General features: G+C 42.8%; 1 protein-coding gene across 1 annotated transcript in view; it reads left to right on the top strand.

Moving 5' to 3' along the window:
- Positions 1–120: 120 nt before the first annotated feature.
- The window catches only part of Erich1 (glutamate rich 1), a 66434-nt gene continuing 42895 nt past the window's right edge, over positions 121–23659 (top strand). The window contains exons 1-2 of the mRNA XM_051169702.1: positions 121–146; positions 14281–14427. Coding sequence (XP_051025659.1) covers positions 125–146; positions 14281–14427 — 169 coding nt within the window. The 5' untranslated portion in view covers positions 121–124. The remainder of the gene's footprint in view (positions 147–14280; positions 14428–23659) is intronic.

Here is a 23659-nt window from a genome sequence, read left to right as displayed (position 1 = left end):
TGACATCCGGAGGCCGGGAAGCCGAGTCCTGATTAGGCCTTCCTAGTATTGTGGGCGGGCCTACACGAGAGGAATCCGGAAGCGCCGGGTGTCCGGAGGCAGCTGGGGCCCAGGAGAGTCCAGTATGTCTGCTCATCGGAAGCACGGTAGGCAGGAAGCGCGAAAAGTGAACGGAAACAGGGTCGGTCTGAGATACCCAATGGGTAGAGGGGTTCCGTTTGTTGTGCCCAACGGACGTGGTAGGCTGAAGGCCCTAAGCGTTGAGAGATGAGGGGTCGTAGGACTTCTGGGACCTTAAGTGTTTAGGGCTGGGCGGGGCAAGATGGATCCTGAGGTACCCGGCATCCGAGGGGATGTGGAAGTTTGGGGGGCCCAAGCGGCGTGGAGGTCCTTGAAGACTCCCGTCTCACGTGCTGGGTTCCGACTGCCGCTGGCAGGGCCTTCGTTGTCCCTGGACCGCACTGGAGCCTCAGTGTTAACACCTGTCTCTTGGACACTCTTCGTCCAGTAACAGCGCTGGGGTGGAGCTGGCAGGGGGGCAAGGGGCGATGGTGACACAAGACCCAGTGTCTGCTTGTCTGCTAGGCCAACCTGCTGCTCCTATGACCCTCATCTCTGGGTTAGCACCCTGAGGTCCTGGAAGTGCAGTTCCTGTGATGGGAGTAGAGGCTGTGTGGTTTTTCTGTGTTTAAAACATCCTTCTCCCTTGTGCAGTTAGTTGCTGGGCAGGCCGCGCGGCAGCTAGTGGCAAGTTCCTAAGTATCTGCTTTGAAAGCAGGAAACTAATTTCTTAGCAAGCAAGAAAACCATGAACAAGTTAGTATAGTCCCCATTCTGTGGCCCAGCCACCCTGGCCCCTCCCCCCCCCCCCCCCCCCCCCGGTCTGGAAAACTGTGCTGCCAACCACACTTCAGCCCAGTGAGTTCTCACTTTCACCCAATTGCATGGGGGAGGTGGGGGTGGGGTGGGGTGGGTGGGGTGGCTGGGAGAGTAAGACCATCTCAGAGATTAGAAAGGACATAACCCATAACCATTTTCAAACAGATGTTATGTTCCAACATGGGCATAAGCGCTCTTTTACTGAGCAGCAAAGCCCTTTTATAAGCCACACTGGAAGAGGGCACAAACGCTTTATTGGTTAATAAGTGTTTGGCTGTCTCCTGCGTTCTGGGGTGGTTCTACGCCTGTGCTCCCTCTTCTCACAGATGCTTCTAAACTTGACATTGACTCACCTGGCGTAGTGGCGCACGCCTTTAATCCCAGCACTCTGAAGGCTGAGACAGGTGGATCTCTCAGTTTGAGGACACCCTAGTCTACAAAGGGAGTCCAAGACAGCCAAGGCTACACAGAGAAATCCTGTCTCAAAAAACAAAACAAAACAAAACAAAATAAACCCTGCTAATAAATGCTTGTCCTGTGCAACAAATTATTGTGTCATCTATAAAGCACCTAGCCAACTTTTAAAAACCTTTCTAACTTCGCTAACTTCAGATAAAGTAAAGGAAAGCTTTTGGGCTGTTCTTTCTCTGGGTCCTAGTATTTACAAGAACGCTTGTAAGGCATGAGTAACTGAAGAAATAACTGTACGTTTTTGGTGGGATTGTGTTTTTGTTTTGTTTTGTGGAAAGTAGATTGCTTCTGTAATAAGCCTGCTAATGCAGCAGTTTCTTGTGTGGCAAATTGTAGAAAACTCAGGAAAATTAATAGGAAGAATATTTCACCTCTAAAACAACTCTATTTGAGGTTTTTTGTTTTTGTTTTTGTTTTTTAATAGATGGGCTGGAGAGATGGCTCAGAGGTTAAGAGCACTGCCAGCTCTTCCCAAGGTCTTGAGTTCAATTCCCAGCAACCACATACATGGTGGCTGACAACCATCTATAATGTGATCTGGTGCCCTCTTCTGGCCTGCAGGTGTACATGTAAGCAAAACAACCTATACTTAATAAATACATTTTTTAAAAAAAATAGATGTTGTCAGTGACTGGTTCGACACTACAGGTCAGAGTAAACTGCGGCCATGGGCATAAGGTTGGCAGCTGATCACCCAGCAGACTTTTTTTCTGAGGGTAAAAAGCTTGATTCTCTCAGTCAGAAGGAAGGAGCTCCCACTGGTAGTGGTGAGAGTAGGCCAGGACTGCTCATACCTGCCTCCATAGAGAAACTCTGAACTCTTTTAACTCTTTAGGGGCCAGAGCTGAGTGCTTCTGGCAACCAGGGTTGCAGGGTGATGGTGGCAGTACTGCTTGTAGCTGGTGAGAAATGCTGAACTCTTTGTAACTCTTAACTCTTTAGAAGCCAGTGCGGATGGCACCTAGCTTAGGCTGCCACTGGTGGTGATCTGTGGGCCAGCGATGATGGCCAAACGGTAAAGAAAGAAAAGGAGGGAAAAAACATACACTTTGTGGATGAAGCAAAGACAGGCTCCAACAACTTTACACACACACACACACACACACACACACACACACACACACACACACACTGAGTGGATGGAGCAAACTCTAAAGAGAGAGCTCCATCAGCTTCACACACATAGACAGACAGACAGACAGACACATTCACACATATTTGGTGGATAGTCGGTGGAGCAAAGCTCCCACTCCAGCATCCCACACTTTATTTTTTCCCTTTTAGCCTTTTTCTATTCCCTAAAACAAAGTTCTCTACATAAGAAGAAAAACTACCTCATAGCCATAGGTTACATATTTTCTCATTATGCAAGAGGGAGTTACAGCAGGGTTATTGATCACATGCTTTCCTATCAACACTCATGCCTAACCAAACATTCTTCATCTATCTTTTAAAGCAATAATTTTATCTATCACTCCACAAACTCATTATAAGTTCAAAGCAATAGTTTTTCATGTCATAGTTTAACAAGGTTTTTACCAAAAAACAGGTCTTGTTTTTGGTCTTATTTTTGAAGTCTTGTATAGGTAAAGTAGCTAATCATCTATTGTCTGTCCTTATGCTCACAATTGAATTGCCCACTCCCTGTTCGGGACCTTTCCTCTCATGGTGCTCACCGAGACCTGTGACCTCATCTCTAGACTTAACCTAGAATGAATGTTTTCCTTGATCACTAATTTGTTCCAAGCTTGCTTTTCTTTCTAGTGGAATTTACGTGCTTGTAACACGTGAAAGCTCACTGATCTCCTTTCCTAACCCATGAAGCCTTTGCCGTTCTGCTTCTGATTCTAACTTTAATCTTTCTTTCAACTATCTTAACTTTTAACTTCTTAAAAGTGCTTGAATCAAATCAGAAATCATATAAAAATCATTACCAGGAATTATAAAACCATCAGTTCATCTAAAAAGTCCAGGAAGTTTGAATCCACCGGACAGTGGATGTCAGGAAGTGCACCAGCAGCGTTTTTCCTTTGACAGCCATCCCATCTGCTGTGAAAATAAGTGATTCTCAGCCTTCCTAATACTGCGACCCTTCAGTACAGCTCCTCGTGTTCTGGTGACCCCCGGTCATACCATTATTTTTGTTGTTACTTCATAACTGAAATTTTACTAACCGTTATGAATCATAATTTAAGTATCTGTGTTTTCCCATGGCCTTAGGCAACCCCTGTAATAGGTCCTTTGACCTCCGCAAGGGGTCACAACCCATAGGTTGAGAACCACTGATCTAGAACATCTATACCACTCACTGCTTCTTTATGTTGAATTCAAAATACGACTAATGAAAAACAATAAAACCGAAGACCAGAATTATTGGTATAAAAATTATAATTTATCTCATGTCTTCGATTTCTAATAAATGCTGCCGACTGCCTTCCTCCTGAGTGGCAGCTGGCCATGTCTTAGCTCAGTCTGTTTGGGGGAGAAGGCAGCACTGTCTGGGATAGCACCAGCCCGCCCCTCCTGGGAGAGCTCTTTGCTCTCTCACTCCTGCTACAGCCTCCTTCCCAGTCCTAGTGAAAACTCTTGCAGCCCTCCCTGGGGCTTACCTCGGCCATAGGTGGTTAATTAGGTCATAGGTGGCGATCGCTGTTTAAAGCTTTAAACAAAATGTATAGGAACTTCTCATAACTTAAGCTGGTAGAGTGATTTATTTGTTTTTATATTGTACCTTTAGGAGTGATATTTTGAGTGCTTTTTCTTTAGTCCCTCAGAGTGAGGTGAGAAGGAGACATTGTCAAACCACAGTGAAAGTTCCTATTTCTTGTCAATTCTGATACTTTTTTTTAAAAGCCCAGTAACTCTTGTTTTCCAATCACAAATCTATACTAAATGAAAAGGGTCTGTCATAAACCCGCTCATTCTATATGATTTTCTCCGAAAATGAAAGACCAAGAAGTTACATTGTAAAGGTTATTTGTTGGTATTTGCTGTCAGTCTCTTTTGCTTCGATGTAATTTCTGTGCGCATATGGCTCCATCAGTGTTAACAGCTTTTCGTGAACATTCCATCTTCAAATAACTCTTCCTGAACTGATCTTACCCCTCATATCACTAAATAAGCAGCTGTTGGGTAACAGAACTTTTCCTGTCACCCCAGATAGAGATGCCATGATAGACCAAAGTATGGATGCCACTGAAATCCAACTCGGTGAGCCACAAGTTTTATTGGGGTTTCTTACAGGAGAGTGGAGAATGGAGGGTGTTGGAGGTTGGTCTGATGTATTCTGATGCTATTGCTGGCTCACAAGATCTTGTTACTGCTCTGAACCTTGCCTTCCTGATTGGCTGAATAAATATACCTGGGTAAGGCAGAAGGACGGGGCGGAAGCGAAGGTACCCCGGGCTTTGGACAGAGAGGATCCTGGGAGGAAGAGACAGGACAGAGGAGAAGGAGGAGGAGAATCACCATGGAATAGGAATAGAGCCACGTGGCCCCCAAGGAGGAACTCTGAAGTTCCTCATGGAAAGAAGTTGAGAACGTTAGCGAGCATTTTGGGATTACGGATGGGAGGTAGCTCAAATGAAATTACTAGAAGCAGATGGAATGGGATGGAGACTGGGAATTATTGGAGGATGGCTTAGGAGGCAACATCTGCCTTTCCCCAGGTAAAGGCTTGTTCTAAAATACATCAGGTGTCAGTGTTTTCATTGATTGCCAGCTGGTTAGAAAATACCACCGTAATAATAATTTTCTAATAATAAATGTTTATTAGGTCTTATAAATTAACCGCAACAGGGGGAGGAGCTTACAGGAGTAGAAAAATGCCTCAAAGACAGCTGCATCACCAAAGCCTACTGCAGCCTGGGTGACAGCTCACAAACTGGGAACCTGGAGCTCACTGCATCACCTGCAGGTGGCTCAACGGGCTGGAGACTGTCCTTTCCAGGTGACTCAGTTGCTCTAAACCTCTGCCAGGCAGCTCAGCTGATTTCTGCTCCTTCCAGGCAGCTGGTCTGGTCTCTGAGTCTTTGCAGCTCAGCTTGTCTCAGTTTTCTTAGCACCTTGGCTCTGTTTACTTTGGCAGAGAGGGCTCTAGAGAATCTGGTCAGTTTCTGGGACTTCTGGAAGCTATTTTGATTTATTTACCTTCCTCTTTAAAGAGCTTCCCTGCTGGATGGAATGTTTGATCAATCTCAGAGCAAATTGTTACACAACAGCAACCCGCGCTTTCTTCTTCTGAAAATTGCAGGTCCCCAAGAGACACTAGTTTATAGATAGCATAGGGTTTTTGAAAATTTTTATTAGTCGGGGGCTAGAGAGATGGCTCAGAGGCTCAGAGGTTAAGAGCACTGGCTGCTCTTCCAAAGGTCCTGAGTTCGATACCCAGCAACCACATGGTGGCTTACAATCATCTATGATGAAATCTGGTGCCCTCATGCAGAAATACATGCAGATAAAACACTGTATACTTAATAAATCTTTTTTAAAAAAAGAAAAAATTAGTCAATTACAAATTAGCATCATTTCCAATGTCTTCCATCACTTCTACTTTCTAGATTTGTAGTATATGTTCAGTAAAGTGAAATTTATACATTAATCTAATTTTAAATAAGGCATATTATGCACAGAGATAGTAAAAGGCAAACAACATTATTTTTGTGATCAAAATAAAAATTTAAAATATATAAAGATATTCATCGAACTCATAGGATAACATTGGTGGTCTTGAAATTTTCAGAATCCCTTTTCTCTCTTTTCTTTTTTTTTCCAGAATCCCTTTTCTATTATGCAGTTTTCATTTTCCCTTTTGCAGATAAGAATATAAAAAGAAAAAGAAAATTTCTATTTCTATGTTTGGTTCGTTTATTTTTCCATGAGAAAATTTTCAGTTAGAAGAAGTACATGCCTTCTTATGATCCATGAAATCCTACCGCTATAAGTATCATGGAAGTAGAAGACATTATGCTAAGTAAAATAGGCCAAACACAGATATATACACATGTGTTTTCACTCACTTGTGGCCCATGAAAAGGTGAATAGTGTAGGAGAGTCAAATAGTACTGATTCCAGGCCAGGAATATGATAAGGGAGGAAGCTGGAAGGTGGCTGGGTCAGACACTATCAAAATGCAGATGGGGGAAAAGAGTAGATTGTTTTTATAGAGTGTTACTTTTGTTTTATTGTGTATGTAGCTGTTTGTCTGAGTATGGGTTTGAGTATGCGAGTGCACTCAGGGTGGATGCCATGTGCCCAGAGCTAGAGTTTTAGGCAGTTCTGAGCTCTGGTCCTTTGCAGGAACAGCCACTGAGCCACTCCAGCCCCAGGAAGAATAAATTCTATTTTATGGCACAGCAGGACAGCTGTGGTTTACTTTGTGAATTTTACAGTAGCCTTTCACATCCAAGAGCAGAGAGGCGCACAGAGAAATAATGTGAAGATACTTTGATTTGACTACTATCTGTTTATATGTATTGAGCTGTTACAACGTTGCCCAGAAACATATAGCTATTATGTGTGAGCTAAAAAGAATAAAGGAAATAGAAAAGAAAGTTCTGCACTCATATTCTGTCTTTAATATTAATAAGAAAGTAGCCTGGGCTATGAATCATCTCACAGTGTGACACTGTACTTCTTGCAGGAACTTGTTAGAGCTTGTTAGAGAACTTGTTCTCAACCTTCCTAATGCTGCGACCCTTTAATACACTTCCTCATGTTGTAGTGACCCTAACCGTAAAATTGCTTTTGTTGCTACTTCATAACTGTAATTTTGCTACTGTTATGAATCATAATATAAATATCTCTGTTCTCCAGTGGTCTTAGGTGACCCCTATGAAAGGGTTGTCTGCCCCCAAAAGGGATGGCAACCCACAGGTTGAGAACCACTGTTAGATGCTTGATCTCTTATTAACACCACATTTACACAGAAAGAAAAAACTCCTTGAATGCTGCCATTAACACGTTTGTTAAAAATGGGGAAATGTTTGGTTTTTACAGCCAAGCGTTAGCTTTTTATATCAAGTAAGTACATTAAGCAAGAATTTAGGGCTCCATAGGTCTGTTACCAGCAATACAATCTCCTATTCCTCTATCTGAAATACATGTATTAGCAGTTTCTCCTAAGTAGCTGATTTCCAAGGAATATTCAACACTCGAGAAAGGTTGCTTCCATTTGGTTTCTGCTTTTAAGCTGAAACAGAAGTAAAGCAAGCCTTTACTTCTTTCTGAAAATTATATCAAAATAGCTCAGTTTCCCTGTGGGAAGGAGACTTAATTTCTGTGTTCGGTATTGCAGCGTATTAATTTTAACCGGGATGGTTTCCTCCACACTGGCTTTTTCTATATCTATCGTTTCCTGATTCTGATTGCCTGGTCAGCTTGGTAATTGTGTTTGTTTTCCTGCAGGCTGTTTTTTTCAATTGGCATTAAACACCCCAGCTCTTTCATTTTCCTGTGATTGCTTTTTGACAGACACTAGAGTTTTCAAGTTAAAACTTGCTCCTACTGCTAGAAAGGGAGACTGTGGATGAAGTGGGAGACGGGCAAGGCTCCCCTCCAGTTCCAGCAATTTTTGTTTCATTCACATGAAAACTCAGAGCTTTTGAACCTTCTGGGGCCCAGGACAGGAGCCAGCTTCTCAAGGACTAAGTAGATGATCTAGTTCTGCTTTTGTGATGGTATTTTAATTTTTTTTAAAGCACATTAGAATTTAAACAAACAAAAAGATTCTTACAACCATTAGCTTGATTTGTAGGCCCATATTTATAGTATGTAAACTTGCATACATACACACATATCCAACAAACATGCCAGGTCAAAAAGGAGCATTTTAACAAGATTTAAAAAATACTTTTTTCCCCTTTGAGACAGTCTCTTTTATCTCAAGCTGGCCTTGAAGTTACTTTGTATCCAAGGATGACCTTGAATTTCTTATCTTTTCACCTCCATTTCCTAAGTGCTAGGGTTATAGGGACGAACTGTTGTGCCTGCTTTTATGTAATTCTGGGAACTGAACTCAGGTCCTGCTGCATGCTAGGCTATCACTCTGTCAACTGAGCTGCATCACCTATCTAATCCTTTATACACACTGTGGACTTACACACTAAGGCTCAGTCTTCAAAAAAAGTAGCATCCATTTATGTTTGTTTTAATAGTAATCAAAAAAGTAAGTTGGCCAATTAGAAAACATTGTTTGCTGAAGAAGTTCTTATTTATAGGAAATGGTCAAGCAGTTTATAAGTTTTTTTGTTTTGACCCAGGAGTTCAGTGTTAACACTGAGCACTAAAGTGTCTATACAAAGTTATGGTGTGAAATAGCTAATTATTTCTATTTTAAGTTAGTGGACCAGACACTGTTAGCGATGGGAAAGCAGTTTTTCTTGCCTCACATTTGTAGATGGTGTGTGCCAGCTGGATGCACTGCAGCTGTCCGCTCCCCTGAGAGGGGCATAGGGATTATATTTACTGTTGTCTTTAAGCATTGCCAGGAGAGAGGGGATGACTAAGGGCAGAGCATAGAATGTTTGTTTCAGAGGACAGGTTTTTAGATAGCAAGCCCGATGTCCACAAAACCTTGTTTTCAGCTTCAGTGTCCACTGTCATTGCCAGTGCAAGGATGAAAGCGCAGCCCGTGGATGGCCCAGCAATATTAGTTGGTAGAAAGCAATTAATGATCTTTTAATTTTGCTCTGTAAGTGACTCTAAAAATTAAGATAACATTTTCAAAATATTTTATGCTTTATATTGTGGCAGTTGAAAACATTTAGACATTTGTTGGTGACGTTATTTTAGATGTCAAGACATTAGGATTAAGTTAGGTTAATATTTATTAGTTAATGTTAAAGACAAAAACTCCCATCTAGTAACGAGATGCCCGTTTTGACATCTCTTTGAGACCATCTGCATTTGTGCTTGCTCACAGATTTGCTTTATAAATAATGCATGGAAAAATGGTGTATTAGCTGCTTATCTCATCATTGTCACAAAACAAGCCGCAAACACAACCCGAGGGAGGAAGAGTTTTTTACCTTACAGTTTGCATCCTTAGCAAGAGAGGCATGGCGGTGAGAACAGATCAAGTTGCAGCAGCAAAAGCATGGGCTGCCTGGTGAGGATGCAGCTGTACTTAGAGCATGGGCTGCCTGGTGAGGATGCAGCTGTACTTAGAGCATGGGCTGCCTGGTGAGGATGCAGCTGTACTTAGAGCATGGGCTGCCTGGTGAGGATGCAGCTGTACTTAGAGCATGGGCTGCCTGGTGAGGATGCAGCTGTACTTAGAGCATGGGCTGGATGGTGAGGATGCAGCTGTACTTAGAGCATGGGCTGGATGGTGAGGATGCAGCTGTACTTAGAGCATGGGCTGGATGGTGAGGATGCAGCTGTACTTAGAGCATGGGCTGCCTGGTGAGGATGCAGCTGTACTTAGGAAGCATAGAGAAATGACTGCCATTGCCTAGTTCACATCCTCTTGTTTCCTTTAATCCAGTCTGGGGCCACAGCCCATGGCATGGTGCTGTTCACATCCAGAGTATGTCCTTCCTCCTCAGTTATGACACTTAGAAAAGCCTTTCGCAGACAAACCCAACGTGAGGCTCCTGGGGACTCCTAAATCCTGCGTTGACAATGAAGATCAATAGGCACAAGTTCATGCCTTGTCAGTTGATGCCCAAACACAGCAGCCTGTGGCCCCCATCGGTGTATGGCTGTTTTGTATCATGCATTTATTTCAACTTCAAACATCCTCATATTATTATTTTTTTCTGTATAGGTGTGTTTTTCCTCCTTGTATGTATGTGTGCCACATGTATATCCGGTGCCTGCAGAGCCAAGAAGGCATCAGATCTTTTGAAACTGGAGTTACAGATGGTTGTGAGCCATCATATGGGTGTTGGGTCATTGGCAAGAGCAGCAGGTGCTCTTAACCTCTCAGCCATCTCTCTAGTCTCCAAATCTCCATATTCTAACAGTTTCAGCGCTGTCCAAAAGTACACACTGTCGTCTGACTCAAAGCAATCCCAAGGAAAAAATGTTGCATATTTCCAATACAATGGCATAGAGTAAGCATTTCTATTCTAAAAGGGAAGAACAGAAAAATATCAAGGGAACACTGGACCAAAGCAAGACCCAAACCCAAGACAACAAACACCAAATACTATAGCTCCATGTCTGGCATCTGAGATTTTCAGGGGCATCGTCTGCTCTCTGACAGCCTCGGGCATCTCTGCCCCTCCGATTCTGCCACCTGTAGCATGTAGGACCTCTCCTTTAGGCTAATTCTAGAATGTATCCACAGCTTTTCTTGTTGGACTTCCTATGATTCTGGAGTCCCCACTGCATCTTAGACTGTAGTTTAGCAGCTGTGTTTAGTGACCTCTGAGGGTTTCCTTGTAGAAAACTCAACTCAGCCATACATTGTTTGTGCTCAGCTGCTTTCTGGGACCTTCATGCAAGCCTCCAGAGCCCCATAAGGTTTGTATTCTGTGTGTTTGCAAAACAAGCAACACGTGGAAGCTCCTGTCAAGTACTCCTGCCATTTTGAGTTGTAGTCTGGCCTCCTGCCATAGCTGTAAAGGTCTCTGTATGCCTCTGTGAGTGAACCTGGGCAGGTTTGTTTGCTTGCTTGCTTTGTTTTGCCTTTGCAGTTGATTTCTTCAACCACATTTTCATTTCAGGCTCTTTGAAATCGATTTGGTTTTTACAAATTGCACCCTTTGACGGGTGAGGTCTGTCCTTCAGGACACACATCTTGCTTTCTCAGCTCAAAGCGTCTGGGTTGCTGGTTTTGGCTGCTTTCTTCTCACCTGCCCTATTTCCGACTTTAAACTTACCCATGCTATTTTCCTAACAAAACTGCACCCTCTTTTATATATATTTCTGTTATGTCACTCAAGATCTAAGAGTAGCGAGCAGTAACCATGCCATTACATGGATATTGTGCTATTTTGAAATTTCACCTATTAGCTAACTTAGTCCATTAACTTTGTATTAGCCTCACTCAAATTTACAGGTCATGGGCAAAAAGCAGCCAGATTCTTCATCAGGATATTATAACACACTGAGATCTAGCCTCCTTTATGGTTAGAGCCCTTGTTCCCCTCCGAAACCTCACGAGCTGGGTCTCTGTTATCTTTATTTCTCTTAATGTTCTGGTTTTCTGAACTAACACTGGAATGGCCATTTAAGCTCTACTTGGCACTTTAGGATTTCTCTAGCCCAGAGCTCCAAACTCTTTCCACCCCCTTCCCAAAAATCTGCTCCAAAGCCCCATGAACCACATGATCAAGGTTGTCATGGCAACAGTCCCACATCTGATACCAGTTTTCTGCAGTAGTTACTTTTCTCATCACTGTAACAAATTACCTGCTAGAAGCAACTTTAAGAGGGAAGGGTTTATTTCAGTTTGTAGCTTGAGAGCACAGATGTGGGAGTCACAGCTGCAGAGTGAGGCAGCTGGTCAGAGCACAGATGTGGAAGTCTCAGCTGCAGAGTGAGGCAGCTGGTCAGAGTACACATATGGGAGTCACAGCTGCAGAGTGAGGCAGCTGGTCAGAGCACAGGTGTGGGAGTCACAGCTGCAGAATGAGGCAGCTAGTCAAACTGACTCCATCAGGGACCAAAGAAGTGAATATTGATATTCGGTTTGTTGTCTCATTTTTTTTTTCTTTTTATTTAGTTTGTGACATGGATGGATGGTACCCTGACATCAAGGGTGGATCTTCCTTCCTTAGTTAAGTGTCCATGGAAAGGCTCCCATAGACAAACCCAGACATGCATTCCTAAGTGATTCTAAATTCAGTCACATTGAAAATAAGGGTTAACCATTACAGATAGTAGAACATAGACATCATATGTCAATATTTAATATGAACATTGTGCCTTAACTCTTGTCTTAAATGTTCACTTTACTATAATAATATTTGCAGTAGGATGGAGATGGGATGGATTTCTGAATGCATGCCACTTATAGAACCTGTCCCTCTTACAAAGAAGTAATTAGAAGCCAAAGATAAGTGCCTTGTGAGTGATAAAATCCTAGCATAGCATGGAAATCATAGCAGTGTTTGGGTTTACAAATCACTTTAATGTAGTTTTGTATTAGAAAAGATTCCGCTTTGGTTTCTCATTTTGTCTTGTTTGGTTTGGACACTGTTGAGTTTCAATTTACAAAGGAAGATTGCCCCTCAGTCCTGTTTGGTTGATGTGCATCTAAAGCTGTCTTGACTCTTGCACACTTGAACTTAATATGACATTTCCCATTCCTCTCTTCTACATAAAAATTGAGATAGAAACTTTAAGGACTTTCATCCTTAAATTGTGCTTATATTTATTTTTAAAATGTTTAAAATGTCAATCTAGGGGCTGGAGAGGTGGTTCAGCAGTTAAGAGCACCAGCTGCTCTTCAAAAGGTTCCGGGTTCAGTTCCCAGCACCCACATGGTAGCCCACAACTGTCTGTAACTCCAGTTCCAGGGAAACTGACACCCCCACACAGATATATTTGTGATACACATAAAATAAAATTTAAAATGTCAATCTATTATTTTCCTACATTCCTAAGTCCTCCTGTGGTCTTCTTGATAGCCAGGTCATTACTGTTAATATTGGTTCTATCATCATATGTGTCTAATGATGAAGATTGGTGTGCGTGTTCCTCTCTTTGTTACATCAGCATTTTCGATGCTCGTTATATCTAGGATGCTTCAGTTTACTATTCAAAATTCTAGGATTGTTTTTCTTTTTAAAGACTCTTTTTACATTTATTTATTATGTGTATGCACACTTACATGCACACACACACAACACCAAAAACTGGGTATCTACACTTAAAAAGAATGAAATATGATCCTTCTCTCTCATCCTGCCCACAAATCAATTGTAAGTGGATCAAAGATCTCAGTGTTAGACCTGAAATAGAAACTGAAAGAAAATATAGTACATTAAAAAAAAATGTTGTATTTGCTACCAATGAAACACACATTAAAAGGGGTTACTCTTAGCACAGATTATCTGAGATTATGATAGAATTAGGGAGACTTTGCTTTTATAGCTAGACTATTTCTTTGTATGGACAGGGAAATCTTGTCTGCTTCATCTACAAGCCACCAGAAAAAAGCATCTTTTCTCATCTTTCACATTGTAAATCACTGTCATCAGTTGTTTTCATTTTACGTCTTCCACTACCTGAGAGTCTAAAATGCTTAGGGATCTTGAGCATGCAAACTGAAAGTGAAGAAATTCCACATGCACACTAAAGCTTTATGAGCCATACAAAATCTTTTCTCCAGTTATAGTTGGCAGCCAGTTTGGCTTAAAGGAGAGGGCTGTTGGAGAGGGTTTACCCTTCTGTGCCCTGCTGGTCTCCTCAGAGATGATCTGTCATGCCTCATCTGTACCAGCTGTACGATTTGCACATGGGCTGTCCAGCCTAGCTGGCTTCTGGAACCTACTGCCCATTCCACTGTGTGGTGGCTCACTGACTGTATTCGTGGAGGAGAAATTCGGTGTAAGATCGACCCCCATCAGGAGAAAGCAGAGTCATGTAGCGCAGTGCAACAAGCAGTAACAGGTGAACCATGGTGCACATCATCCCTGCCAGGTCTAGAACCTCCCCTCTCTCTGAGCCTGTGCTTTGAGAAGGCTAACAAACACAGAAGTGGATCATAGAATGAGCAATAGGGCCTGCGTGGGGTCTTTTGAGAGGCAGAGTCTATGGGGGTCAATTGGAAGCATCATCTCTGGGAGGTTGTGTGCCCAGCAGTGCCGGCACAGTGGCCTGAGGGTGTGTCTTGGGATGCTCTGAGGGCTGGTGACCAGTGTTGGGGCCAGTCTCTTGGATTTTGGGTAGTAACGACACCTTTGTTTTGTATGAAAGCCATATGTGATTAAAGTAACTGTATAAATAATTTCTACTGCTAATCTGTTGCCTTTGTAGTGTTTACTGAAAAAGTGCTGAAGAGACTTTTCCCTAATGTTTCAAGTGGCCAAGAAAAGGGGACTCCTCAGACTCCGGCTTTGGAGACACCATGCAAGACTGTGACCCCAGAGCCAGTCCAGCACAAGCATGGCCATAGTCTGACAGGTAAGGATGGATTGCAGAAATCGGTGTTTCTTTGCACTCAACTCAGGGCAGTATTTCCCTGTAGCCTGGTCATTTTGGGACCAAAACACTTTTCAAATCTTGACAGCAGAGTATGGCAGGACAGGCCTCATGCTCTACACACACAGTGTGAACCAGCTGGCTCAATGGAGGGGATCAGGTGTGAGTACACCCTAGCCACACACACAGTGTGAACCAGCTGGCTCAATGGAGGGGATCAGGTGTGAGTACACCCTAGCCACACATACAGTGTGAACCAGCTGGCTCAATGGAGGGGATCAGGTGTGAGTACACCCTAGCCACACATACAGTGTGAACCAGCTGGCTCAATGGAGGGGATCAGGTGTGAATACACCCTAGCCACACATACAGTGTGAACCAGCTGGCTCAATGGAGGGGATCAGGTGTGAGTACACCGCAGTCAGTTCTGTTGGGCTCATTTGCATGTTGTGTTCTGGGCTCGGCCACAGTGAGAGCAGTGGCCCCTGCCACTGTCACCTTATCCACAGTCATCATACTGACTCTTGACAAACTCTTTGGTACCAGTGTGGCTTCTGTCCTCTCAGGGAGGGCAGCTGATGCTTCTTGCACATGGCTCTTTGGCAAATGTGTATCCTGGAGAAGTGGGGCAGCAGGAAAACCTGTTGTGAGAGCCCCAACAATTCCAGTTCCCAAGCAGTATAGTTGTGTCAACCTAGGAACCTGTTATTGAAAAGATGTGTGCTCAGACCCCAGGATAGGCAGCAGCAGGGGAGACCTCTTTGTTCCTGACAGATAGGTAATACATAAAGATAGTCCTGGGCTTAGGACTTTTTTTGTGATCACTCTTCTGTCTTTTTTATATTATTTTTATTTTTTGAAAGTATAGTTCTACCATTTCCTCACCTCTCTTTCCTTTCTCCAACTCCTCCCATCTCCAACTCCTCCCATGTACCCCATTTCTTGCTTTATCTCAAATTTATGACCTCTTTTCTTTCAGTGTTCTTGCATGTAGGTTTGGAGAGTGTGTGTGTGTTTGTGTGTGTGATGTGTATATAAACATATGTATATGTGTGACATATGTATACACATATACATGTATACATGTGTGTATGTATGTATGTGTATACACACACACACACACACACACACACACATGGACATATAAATACAACCTGCTCAGCCCATATATTGTTGCCTGTATTATATGATTTCAGGGCTGACCATCTGGTATTGGATAACCAATCAGAGGCATGGGGGTACAGCTCCCCCTTGGAGAAGACTATTTCTTCCGCTGTCAGCATCCCTTTGCCTATAGTCCTTTGTCTAGGGTCAAGGCCTTGTGAGCTCTCCTCTTTGTTTGTTAAAATGTCCTCATTGTTCAGGCAGCTGTTTCCAGGTACTGCAATATTAACAAGCATTCTGTTTCTATAGATACTGAAATCTTCCTGGCACCTCCTGTGCAATGATCTCTGAACCTTAGGTGCAGGAGTTGTATTGTAGATGTATCAGTTGGGACTGGGCTCCACACAATCTCTTGATCTCTTATTCTCTGCATTTTCATCCAATTATGTTTCTCTGTAATGATTATTGCAAAAAGAAGTTTCCTTGTTCAAGTACATGGATTACATTATCTGTGAGTATAAGGATAAATATTTAGGTGTGGATAGGGTTGTTCTGGCTGAGTAAAGTGGCAGTTGTAGGTTCTTTTCCAAGATCCTTGAATTCTCTTGTTTCAGGTCTAGGTTTCTCTCTTTTTAAGTGACTCTTAAGTCCAATTAGAGAGCTGTTGGTTACCACCATGGTGTGTATGCCATTAGTGCGTTCTTATGGTCATAGGGCAATGGTGGTTGATGTGGCTTATGGGGGTCATAGGACAATTGGTTGCTTCCCATCCTTGGAAGCTTGCATCAATCCTTCTGATACAAAGAAAGGTAGTCTTCAAGGGAGAGAGCTTTTGGGTCCTTTGGGTTCTGTGTCCAAAGTGCATGGGACTTAACCCACCAACTCAGGGAGGCGATCAAGGGCAGCAGCAGCAACCTATAATGTTTTGGGAGTCCCTTGTGCAGCCCCGGACAACAGTTCAGAAGAGGGTTTCTCATGCCTGGTATTGGGTTTTTTGGGGTTTTTTTGTTGTTGTTGTTTGTTTGTTTGTTTGTTTGTTTGTTTTTTTGAAAGATAGTCCATGGATCTTGGGGGGAGCATTGTCAGCCCAGGTGAGAAATTTTCATTTAAACTGTGTGTGTGTGTGTGTGTGTGTGTGTGTGTGTGTGTGTAGGAATGCCTTGAGTGGATGTACCAGTTGTCAATAAAGTGTTGTTTAGCCAATCATCTGGGCAGAAGGACAGGAAGTAGAAGAAGGCGGGGCTTCCAGGAGAAGAGGAGGAGCCGGGAGTTGACAGTTGAGAGGGGACAGTTGGTGGAGAGAAGCTGCCCTAGGAAGATCAGATTGGAAAGTGATTGGGATATACTGGATTATAAGGATTAGAGTAGTTTATTTTAGTTTACTAGCAGATTGGTAGCCGTTTAGATTCTGCCCAGTGTAGTGCTTGCAGCTTTAAATTACACTTCAGTCTCATTGTGTCAGTTATTTGTGCCCTAGGTCATACTGATAAGTATCAGTTATTGGCTTCCTAGGCCATACAGATATATTAACTGCAACAAAATGGTGCCCAATGTGGGGCATGAACCCATGACCCTGAGATTAAGAGTTTCATGCTCTACCGACTGAGCTGGCCGGGCAGCTACCTGTTTTTGATATATAGTCCATGGATCTTAGGGGAGCATTGTCAACCCAGGTGTGAAATATTCATTTAAGCTCTGTGTGTGTGTGTGTGTGTGTGTGTGTGTGTGTGTGTGTGTGTGTGTAGATTTATATGTAATTTTAGGTAGATAATGACTGTATACCTTTTTCAGACATCCTCCCTATTATTTTACCATTCTTCCTCTTTCTATATTTTTCCCTCCTCCCTATCAAATTAAAGTCCTCTCAAGCTCCTCTTGAACCTTACTATTCCCCTCTATCCCGCCCCCCCCCCCCGCCATGGTTCCCCTTTGCTTTCCTAGTTTCTATACTCATATCTGAAGACTTGGAACTAGGAACCACAGATAAAAGAGAGCATGTGGCATTTATCTTTCTGGGTCTGGGTTACCTCACTTGAAATAATCTTTTCTAGTTCCAGCTATTTAACTGAAAGGGTCATGATTTCATTTTTTTTCTGCAGCTGAACCATATTTCATTGTGTATATGCACCACATTTTCATTATCCATTCATCTGTTGGAAAACATTTAAGTTGTTTCATTTCAGTGAGCATGGCTGAGCAAGTGTCTGTGGAGTAAGGATGTCAACTCCTTAGGGCATATGCCAAGGAGTGGCACAGCTAGATGATATGGCAGATTTGTTTTAGCTTTTTGGGGTTCTCCATACTGATTTTCAGAGTGTCTACACCAGTATTCAATCCCACCAACAGTGAATGAAGGTTCCCTTTTCCCTGTGTCTTTGCCAGTGTTTATTGCCTGTTTTTTGTTGATCCTTGTCATTTTGACTGGATAAGATAAAATCTCACAATTGTTTTGACTTGTATTTCCTTAATTGTTACAGATGATGAACACGTTTTGAGGTGGGGTTTTTTGTTTGTTTGTTTTTGTTTTTGTTTGTTTTTTGTTTTTGTTTTTGTTTTTCGAGACAGGGTTTCTCTGTGTAGCCATGGCTGTCCTGGACTCACTTTGTAGACCAGGCTGGCCTCGAACTCAAAGCAATCCACCTGCCTCTGCCTCCCGAGTGCTGGGATTAAAGGCATGCACCACCGCTATTCCGTGGCTTGAGGTGTTTCTTAGCCATTTTTATTTCATCTATTGAGAACTCTCTGTTCAGATCCAAAGCCCATTTGTTAATTGTCATTTGTTTCTTTGACTCTTTATTTTTTTGAGTTCTTTGTTCATTCTGGTTACTAATCCTCTGTCAGATTTATAGCTGGCAAAGATTACTATTTTGTGAGCTTTTTCATTCAATTATTTCTTTAGCTGTTCAGAAACTCTTTAGTTCTATGAAGTTCCACTTGTCAGTTGTTGGCATTAGTTCATAGACAAATGGTGTTTGTTCCTATCAGAAAATCCTTTTCTATACCCACAATGTACTTTGTTTTCTTCTAGAAGTTTCAATGCTTCCAGTTTCACCTTAGGTCTTTGATCCAGTTGGAGTTAGTTTTTGTACAAGATGATAGATACCAATCTAATTTCTGTCTTCCATGTGTGGGCATCCCATTTTCCTGGCATCATTAATTGAAAGTGCTGTCTGCTCCAATGTTTTGGGCACCTTTGTCAAACATTAGATAACTGTAGTTACACATACTCATGGACACAACTGACAGTGTTGTTTTTATGCTTTTGGTGGTACTTTCTGTGTTAGGAATTATGGCTTCATTTTTTTTTTTCTACAGTTTTTTGGCGACAGTCATTTCTCTCTTCAGCCTAAAGTATTGCTTCTTATGTTTTCTTTAGGTTTGGTCCTGTGTTTTCTTTAGGTTTGGTTGGTGGGATATAATTTTCAAAGGTTGTTCATATTGTGGAAGGTTTTCCTTTCTTCTATATCTACGGCAGTCATGGTCTGTTGTCCACCAGGCCACAGGTGCCACTACCACATGCCTGAATCCACTGTCCACCAGACAGCAGGTGCCACTACCATATGCCTGAATCTAACCTCTCATCAGAGGAAACTGAACACATGAGCGGTAGACTTGTTGGAGTGTCTGAGGGTGTAAATCTTGGTAGGAACTTTTTTTTTTTTTTTTTTTTAATGTTTAGGACAATTTAGCAAGATTCAGAAGGAGAGACCTGGGAAACCGCAGGGGCAAAGATTGAGCAGGATGTGATCTGACATCGTATTCCACAACTGCCCATTAAAATCGTTCAATTCTTTCTGTGGGATAAAAGATGACAGTGGATAAAGGGGGAGTGGCTCGTGTGGCCAGCGACAGAGCAGAGGACAAGAGAGTGTTGCCTGGAAGTGGTTTGCAACTTGTAGCAGGCTTTCGACTGTCACAGCTCTTGTAACTGGGAGCCTGAGCCAAGTTTCCTTCATTCTCTGAGATGTGGGAGGAAAAATATCTGCATCAGGCTATTTTTATTTGCACTTCTGGTTATAAATCTGAGCGCTCAGTACTTAAAACTGGTTTGCTGCGTTCACAGGATGGAATGTTCTTCTTGCTTTAAAGTCGGGCTGTTGAGTATGTGAGTGGATACTGCTTGATAAGAGAGAAGTCATCCCAACCACATGAGCAGCTCAAATTGTAAATGTTCAGCTGAGTTTTAATAGTGGCTGTTTGGTTGATGGGACTGTGGGAAATGTTTGCTCTTTTCCTTGACTAATAGCCATGCTTACCATGTGAATTTTCATTGTTGTTATTGTCTTTTTAAGGTACAATAGTCTGGTCCTTAGCCCTGGGGAAATGCAAGAGAGGGAAATGCGGGGGAAGAGAGGCATGGCATCTCATGGGTTATCATATGCAAAAGTATATTTAATTGCACACATATGTGTAATGTGCAATATGAAAGCTAATGGGGCCCTTCAGGGGGAGAGAGAGTGCCAGCAAGTTGGGGCTCAAGCATGGGGAAGACATGAGTGAATTAGCAGCAGGTACAATGATCTATATCATGAAAATGTGTATGCTGACTGGAATTGTTTTAAGATTTTGAAAATATGCAAATGAGAAAACCCCAAACTGGGTTTATAATTGTCTTGAATAATCCATGATAATTCTTCCTGACATTTACATGAATGGGAGTGGAGAAGTTAAGTGTGCTGTGTTCATTTAGAATGCTATAATAAGCTTTCTAAATCACTGAATCCTTTTGAGGCTCACCATTAAGGACAACTCCAGTAGAAAAGTAACCACAGGGTACATGTAAGAGTTTCATTTTCAAAGAGACGCATAAATGAAAACATACCACTTTGGGTTCAGGAATACTCCCTAGAATTACATGGAGTGAAAGTCACATAAGCCCCTGTGAGTCTTCCACAGGATAGTGGGAGTGTCGCGTCTTTGGATTTGGTCACCTTGCTCTGTAGATCAGTGGACATAGCCATTTCTGCATCATCAGAAGTCCATGTCTGTGTTGTGAAAGCCTTCACTATCCTGATCCTTGTGGATCCCTCTAGTCCCTCTGAAAAAGGAGCTATTACTTTATTGGTGTATTCAGAGAAAGGCACACAAACTTGTCTGGGGAAGTACAGCTTCCCCCAAAAGACAGTGGACACCAAATGTGTGTTTGCAGCAGCAGCAGAGACAGACAGAGCCCCTCTAAGTCTTCCTGTGCCCAGCTGTCATTACTAATGTCCCTCAGAAAGTACAGCTCTTTGTATTGTTTGTGCTGGGTTAATTTGGTCCCTGGAGCCAGCATAGGGATGCTGTCCTTGGTGCTGACTCCAAGCCTAAGGGCTGCTGTCGCCATTCGAGGTGCTGTCCTTGGTCCCAGCCTCCATCTACAGTGATCCGGTTCTCCAATGGCTTGTTCAAACTGAGACTCAGACTGCCCAGACAGTCATGATGAGTGCTGTCCTAACCTAGCTGAGGTGTTAGGGCTTAAAGCCTTCCCAGATGATGCTGTAGGACCTGAGCCATGAGTTCTGAGCTGTTTGGTAGAGCTGTAGAGTTCTAGGGGCCAGAGAGGCTGAAACCCACCACTGGGCTACAAAAACAACACTAAGAATTACCAATCAGGCAGCAATTTCTCTTATAAACACATTGTGTGATGATTATAAATTGTAGAATAACAAAGCAGACAGACTCTGCCTAGTTTAAACTTACACTCTACTGGGGGGCATGATCAGACCTGCAAGTAAGTAATGGAAAATATGAAAAAATGCAACAAAACTGTGCCCAGAGTATGGTTAGCCACAAATGTTTCCACGGTTTATGCAAAGAGGACATTAAAGAGATAGCATAATGCAAGAGGCAGCCACAGAGGCACATTTGAAATGTAACACATGCTGAGGTCCAGGAACAGACCTTAAAGTGACAGGGCATTGTGAGGACCATTCTCATCTGAGGAGCCACTGTACAGGCATTATGGGTACTAAGAACATGGTACACAGCATGAGGAAGGGAGGCCCGTGTAGACATGCAGGATGAAAGTATGTGCAAGGCAAACCCCCGAGGCCAGGGTACAGTGAGACCCTTACCCAATGAGGCAGCACACCGCTCTGCCTTCCTTTTGTTTGGGGTGGTTAATTGCCAGCTGAGGGCTTTGTCTACATTCAGGCACTTAAGTTGAAACTCCATTTAGTTTAAATATAAAATTCTGTTTCCTATTATGATAGCAGTGTACTCAGCACTCCTTGGCCACCTGGGGTGGCAGCTGAGGCAATGGACGTTCATATAGAGCCTTTGTATCAGAACAGAGTGCTCTCCTGGACCTCTACCATGGAGTACAATTTTTTTCTTTTTTCTTTTTTCTTTTTTTAGACCATCTGCATAGCTGAGGGAAAATGAACTGACTAGATTTCAGCATGATACAGAATTTTAAAGTTAACATAAAAATGTGGGAATATTCAAGACAACATTGGAGAATTCTTCCCCTATAAAGTTGTGTGTATATATAGCCATGGACCATAAAAAGTATTGATTATGCCTCTTAAGATTCAAAAGTATACATGCCAGAACTGCCACATAGGACATCAGAAAACAAATGAAGAACAAAGGAGACAATGGCAACTGCTAGCGTCTACTCTGTCATGGAGTCGCCCATCCATGGTCTTTGTCAGGAAAGCGAGCCTGGCTAGCACTACTAAAGGCAAACAGAGGCTTTGTCAGCTCCAGGTGCGCCACGTGGGCCCAGAAGTTCCACCTCTTGTAAACTAACTCCTGTGTGCTAAGATTGGCACACTCCAAGTTATTAACTTTGCTCAGAGTAAAGGGAAATTAGAAGTCTAATTGGGATGCTAGTTCAAGCCTTTTTTACATTTATCCATTTATTTTTTGTGGGTGGAGGGTGTGTGTGCTTGTACCATAGTGTACTTGTAGAGGTTGGAGGACAATTTACAGAAGTCAGTTCCACCCGCTGTGAGTGTTCTGGGGTTAAACTCAGGTTGTCAAGTTTGCCAAAAGCACTTGTACTTGCTAAGCCTTCTCACCAGCCCTGGGGTGCAGCGAGGGGTTGGGTACATGGTTTGTGGAACACTTGTTTCCTGGGAGTTTATGCTTTCTCCAAAAGGCATGGAAGCCCATTCTAGAGATGGTCCGCTAGGATGAAAACCAAGATGTGTTTATCAGGTGCAAAGACAAGAGGCAATAAGTTTACCATAGGGCTCACTACAGAGAATAAGACAGAAGTAGTATGTCTTTGTGTTTGCATATTCACCAGTAGCCTTGCAGAAATCCACAGCATATAGCAAGACCCGTTGCTTCCCAAAAAAGGAGCCAAGAAGCCAGAGCAGAGCAGGAGGGAGGCTTGTCAGGCTTGTGTGCAGCTACCTGAACCGTGCCATGCTGCTACTTATGAGGTAACTAACTGTAGAATAACATCTCATAGAAGGGAACAAGTGAAGAGATTTTCACACCTACATCACTTGGGCATTTTTCCAATCATGTAACTCTCAAAAGAGCATCCTGTATGTTTCAGCAAAAACAAAATGCAGCCTAGAACAGGAGGCAGGTCTGACTGGGAAGAGCAGTGAATATAAAAATTGGCTTAAGAAATTGTAGGGATGTAATTGAGTAATGACTATAATAAAGAAACAATTACTTTTGTATATTTTGTGTGAGCCCTTGTAGCTGCAATAGGCACATCTCATGGGGAAGAGGAGCAGGCACTAGCTATGGCAGGGGCAGACTGATGAGTAGCGTATCCTGTGGCGTTTTAGTCCTAGTTACTATGGTTGCTAAATGCCTGTGGACCTTCTTGACTTACTTTCATCCTGACAAAAGTAAAGGCCACAACAGAGAGAGAAGGGCAGCAGCGGTTTTCTGGCAACACTGAGGGCAGCACCATGCCTGGTCCTGCACTCAGTCTGCTTTCAGGTGGCTTTTGAGCATTTATTAGACACTCCCAACTGAGATGTATGTTGGAGTATAGACTGGTGCCTTGTATTTGTTCATTATTTACGAGCAAACTGTCATGTACCCCAGGTATTGCTGTTTAACCTTGCCTCCCTGTTTGACTAATAAAGAAATACCTGGGCAGGGCCAGAGGAAGGTAGTTGTGGCGAAGGTTCCTGGGCTTGAGGAGAGAAGGATC

This window comes from Acomys russatus, chromosome 27 (genome assembly GCF_903995435.1).
Source record: "Acomys russatus chromosome 27, mAcoRus1.1, whole genome shotgun sequence".
Taxonomy (NCBI): domain Eukaryota; kingdom Metazoa; phylum Chordata; class Mammalia; order Rodentia; family Muridae; genus Acomys; species Acomys russatus.
Note: the sequence above shows the minus strand (reverse complement) of the source record. Positions and strands in the feature narration are given on the sequence as shown.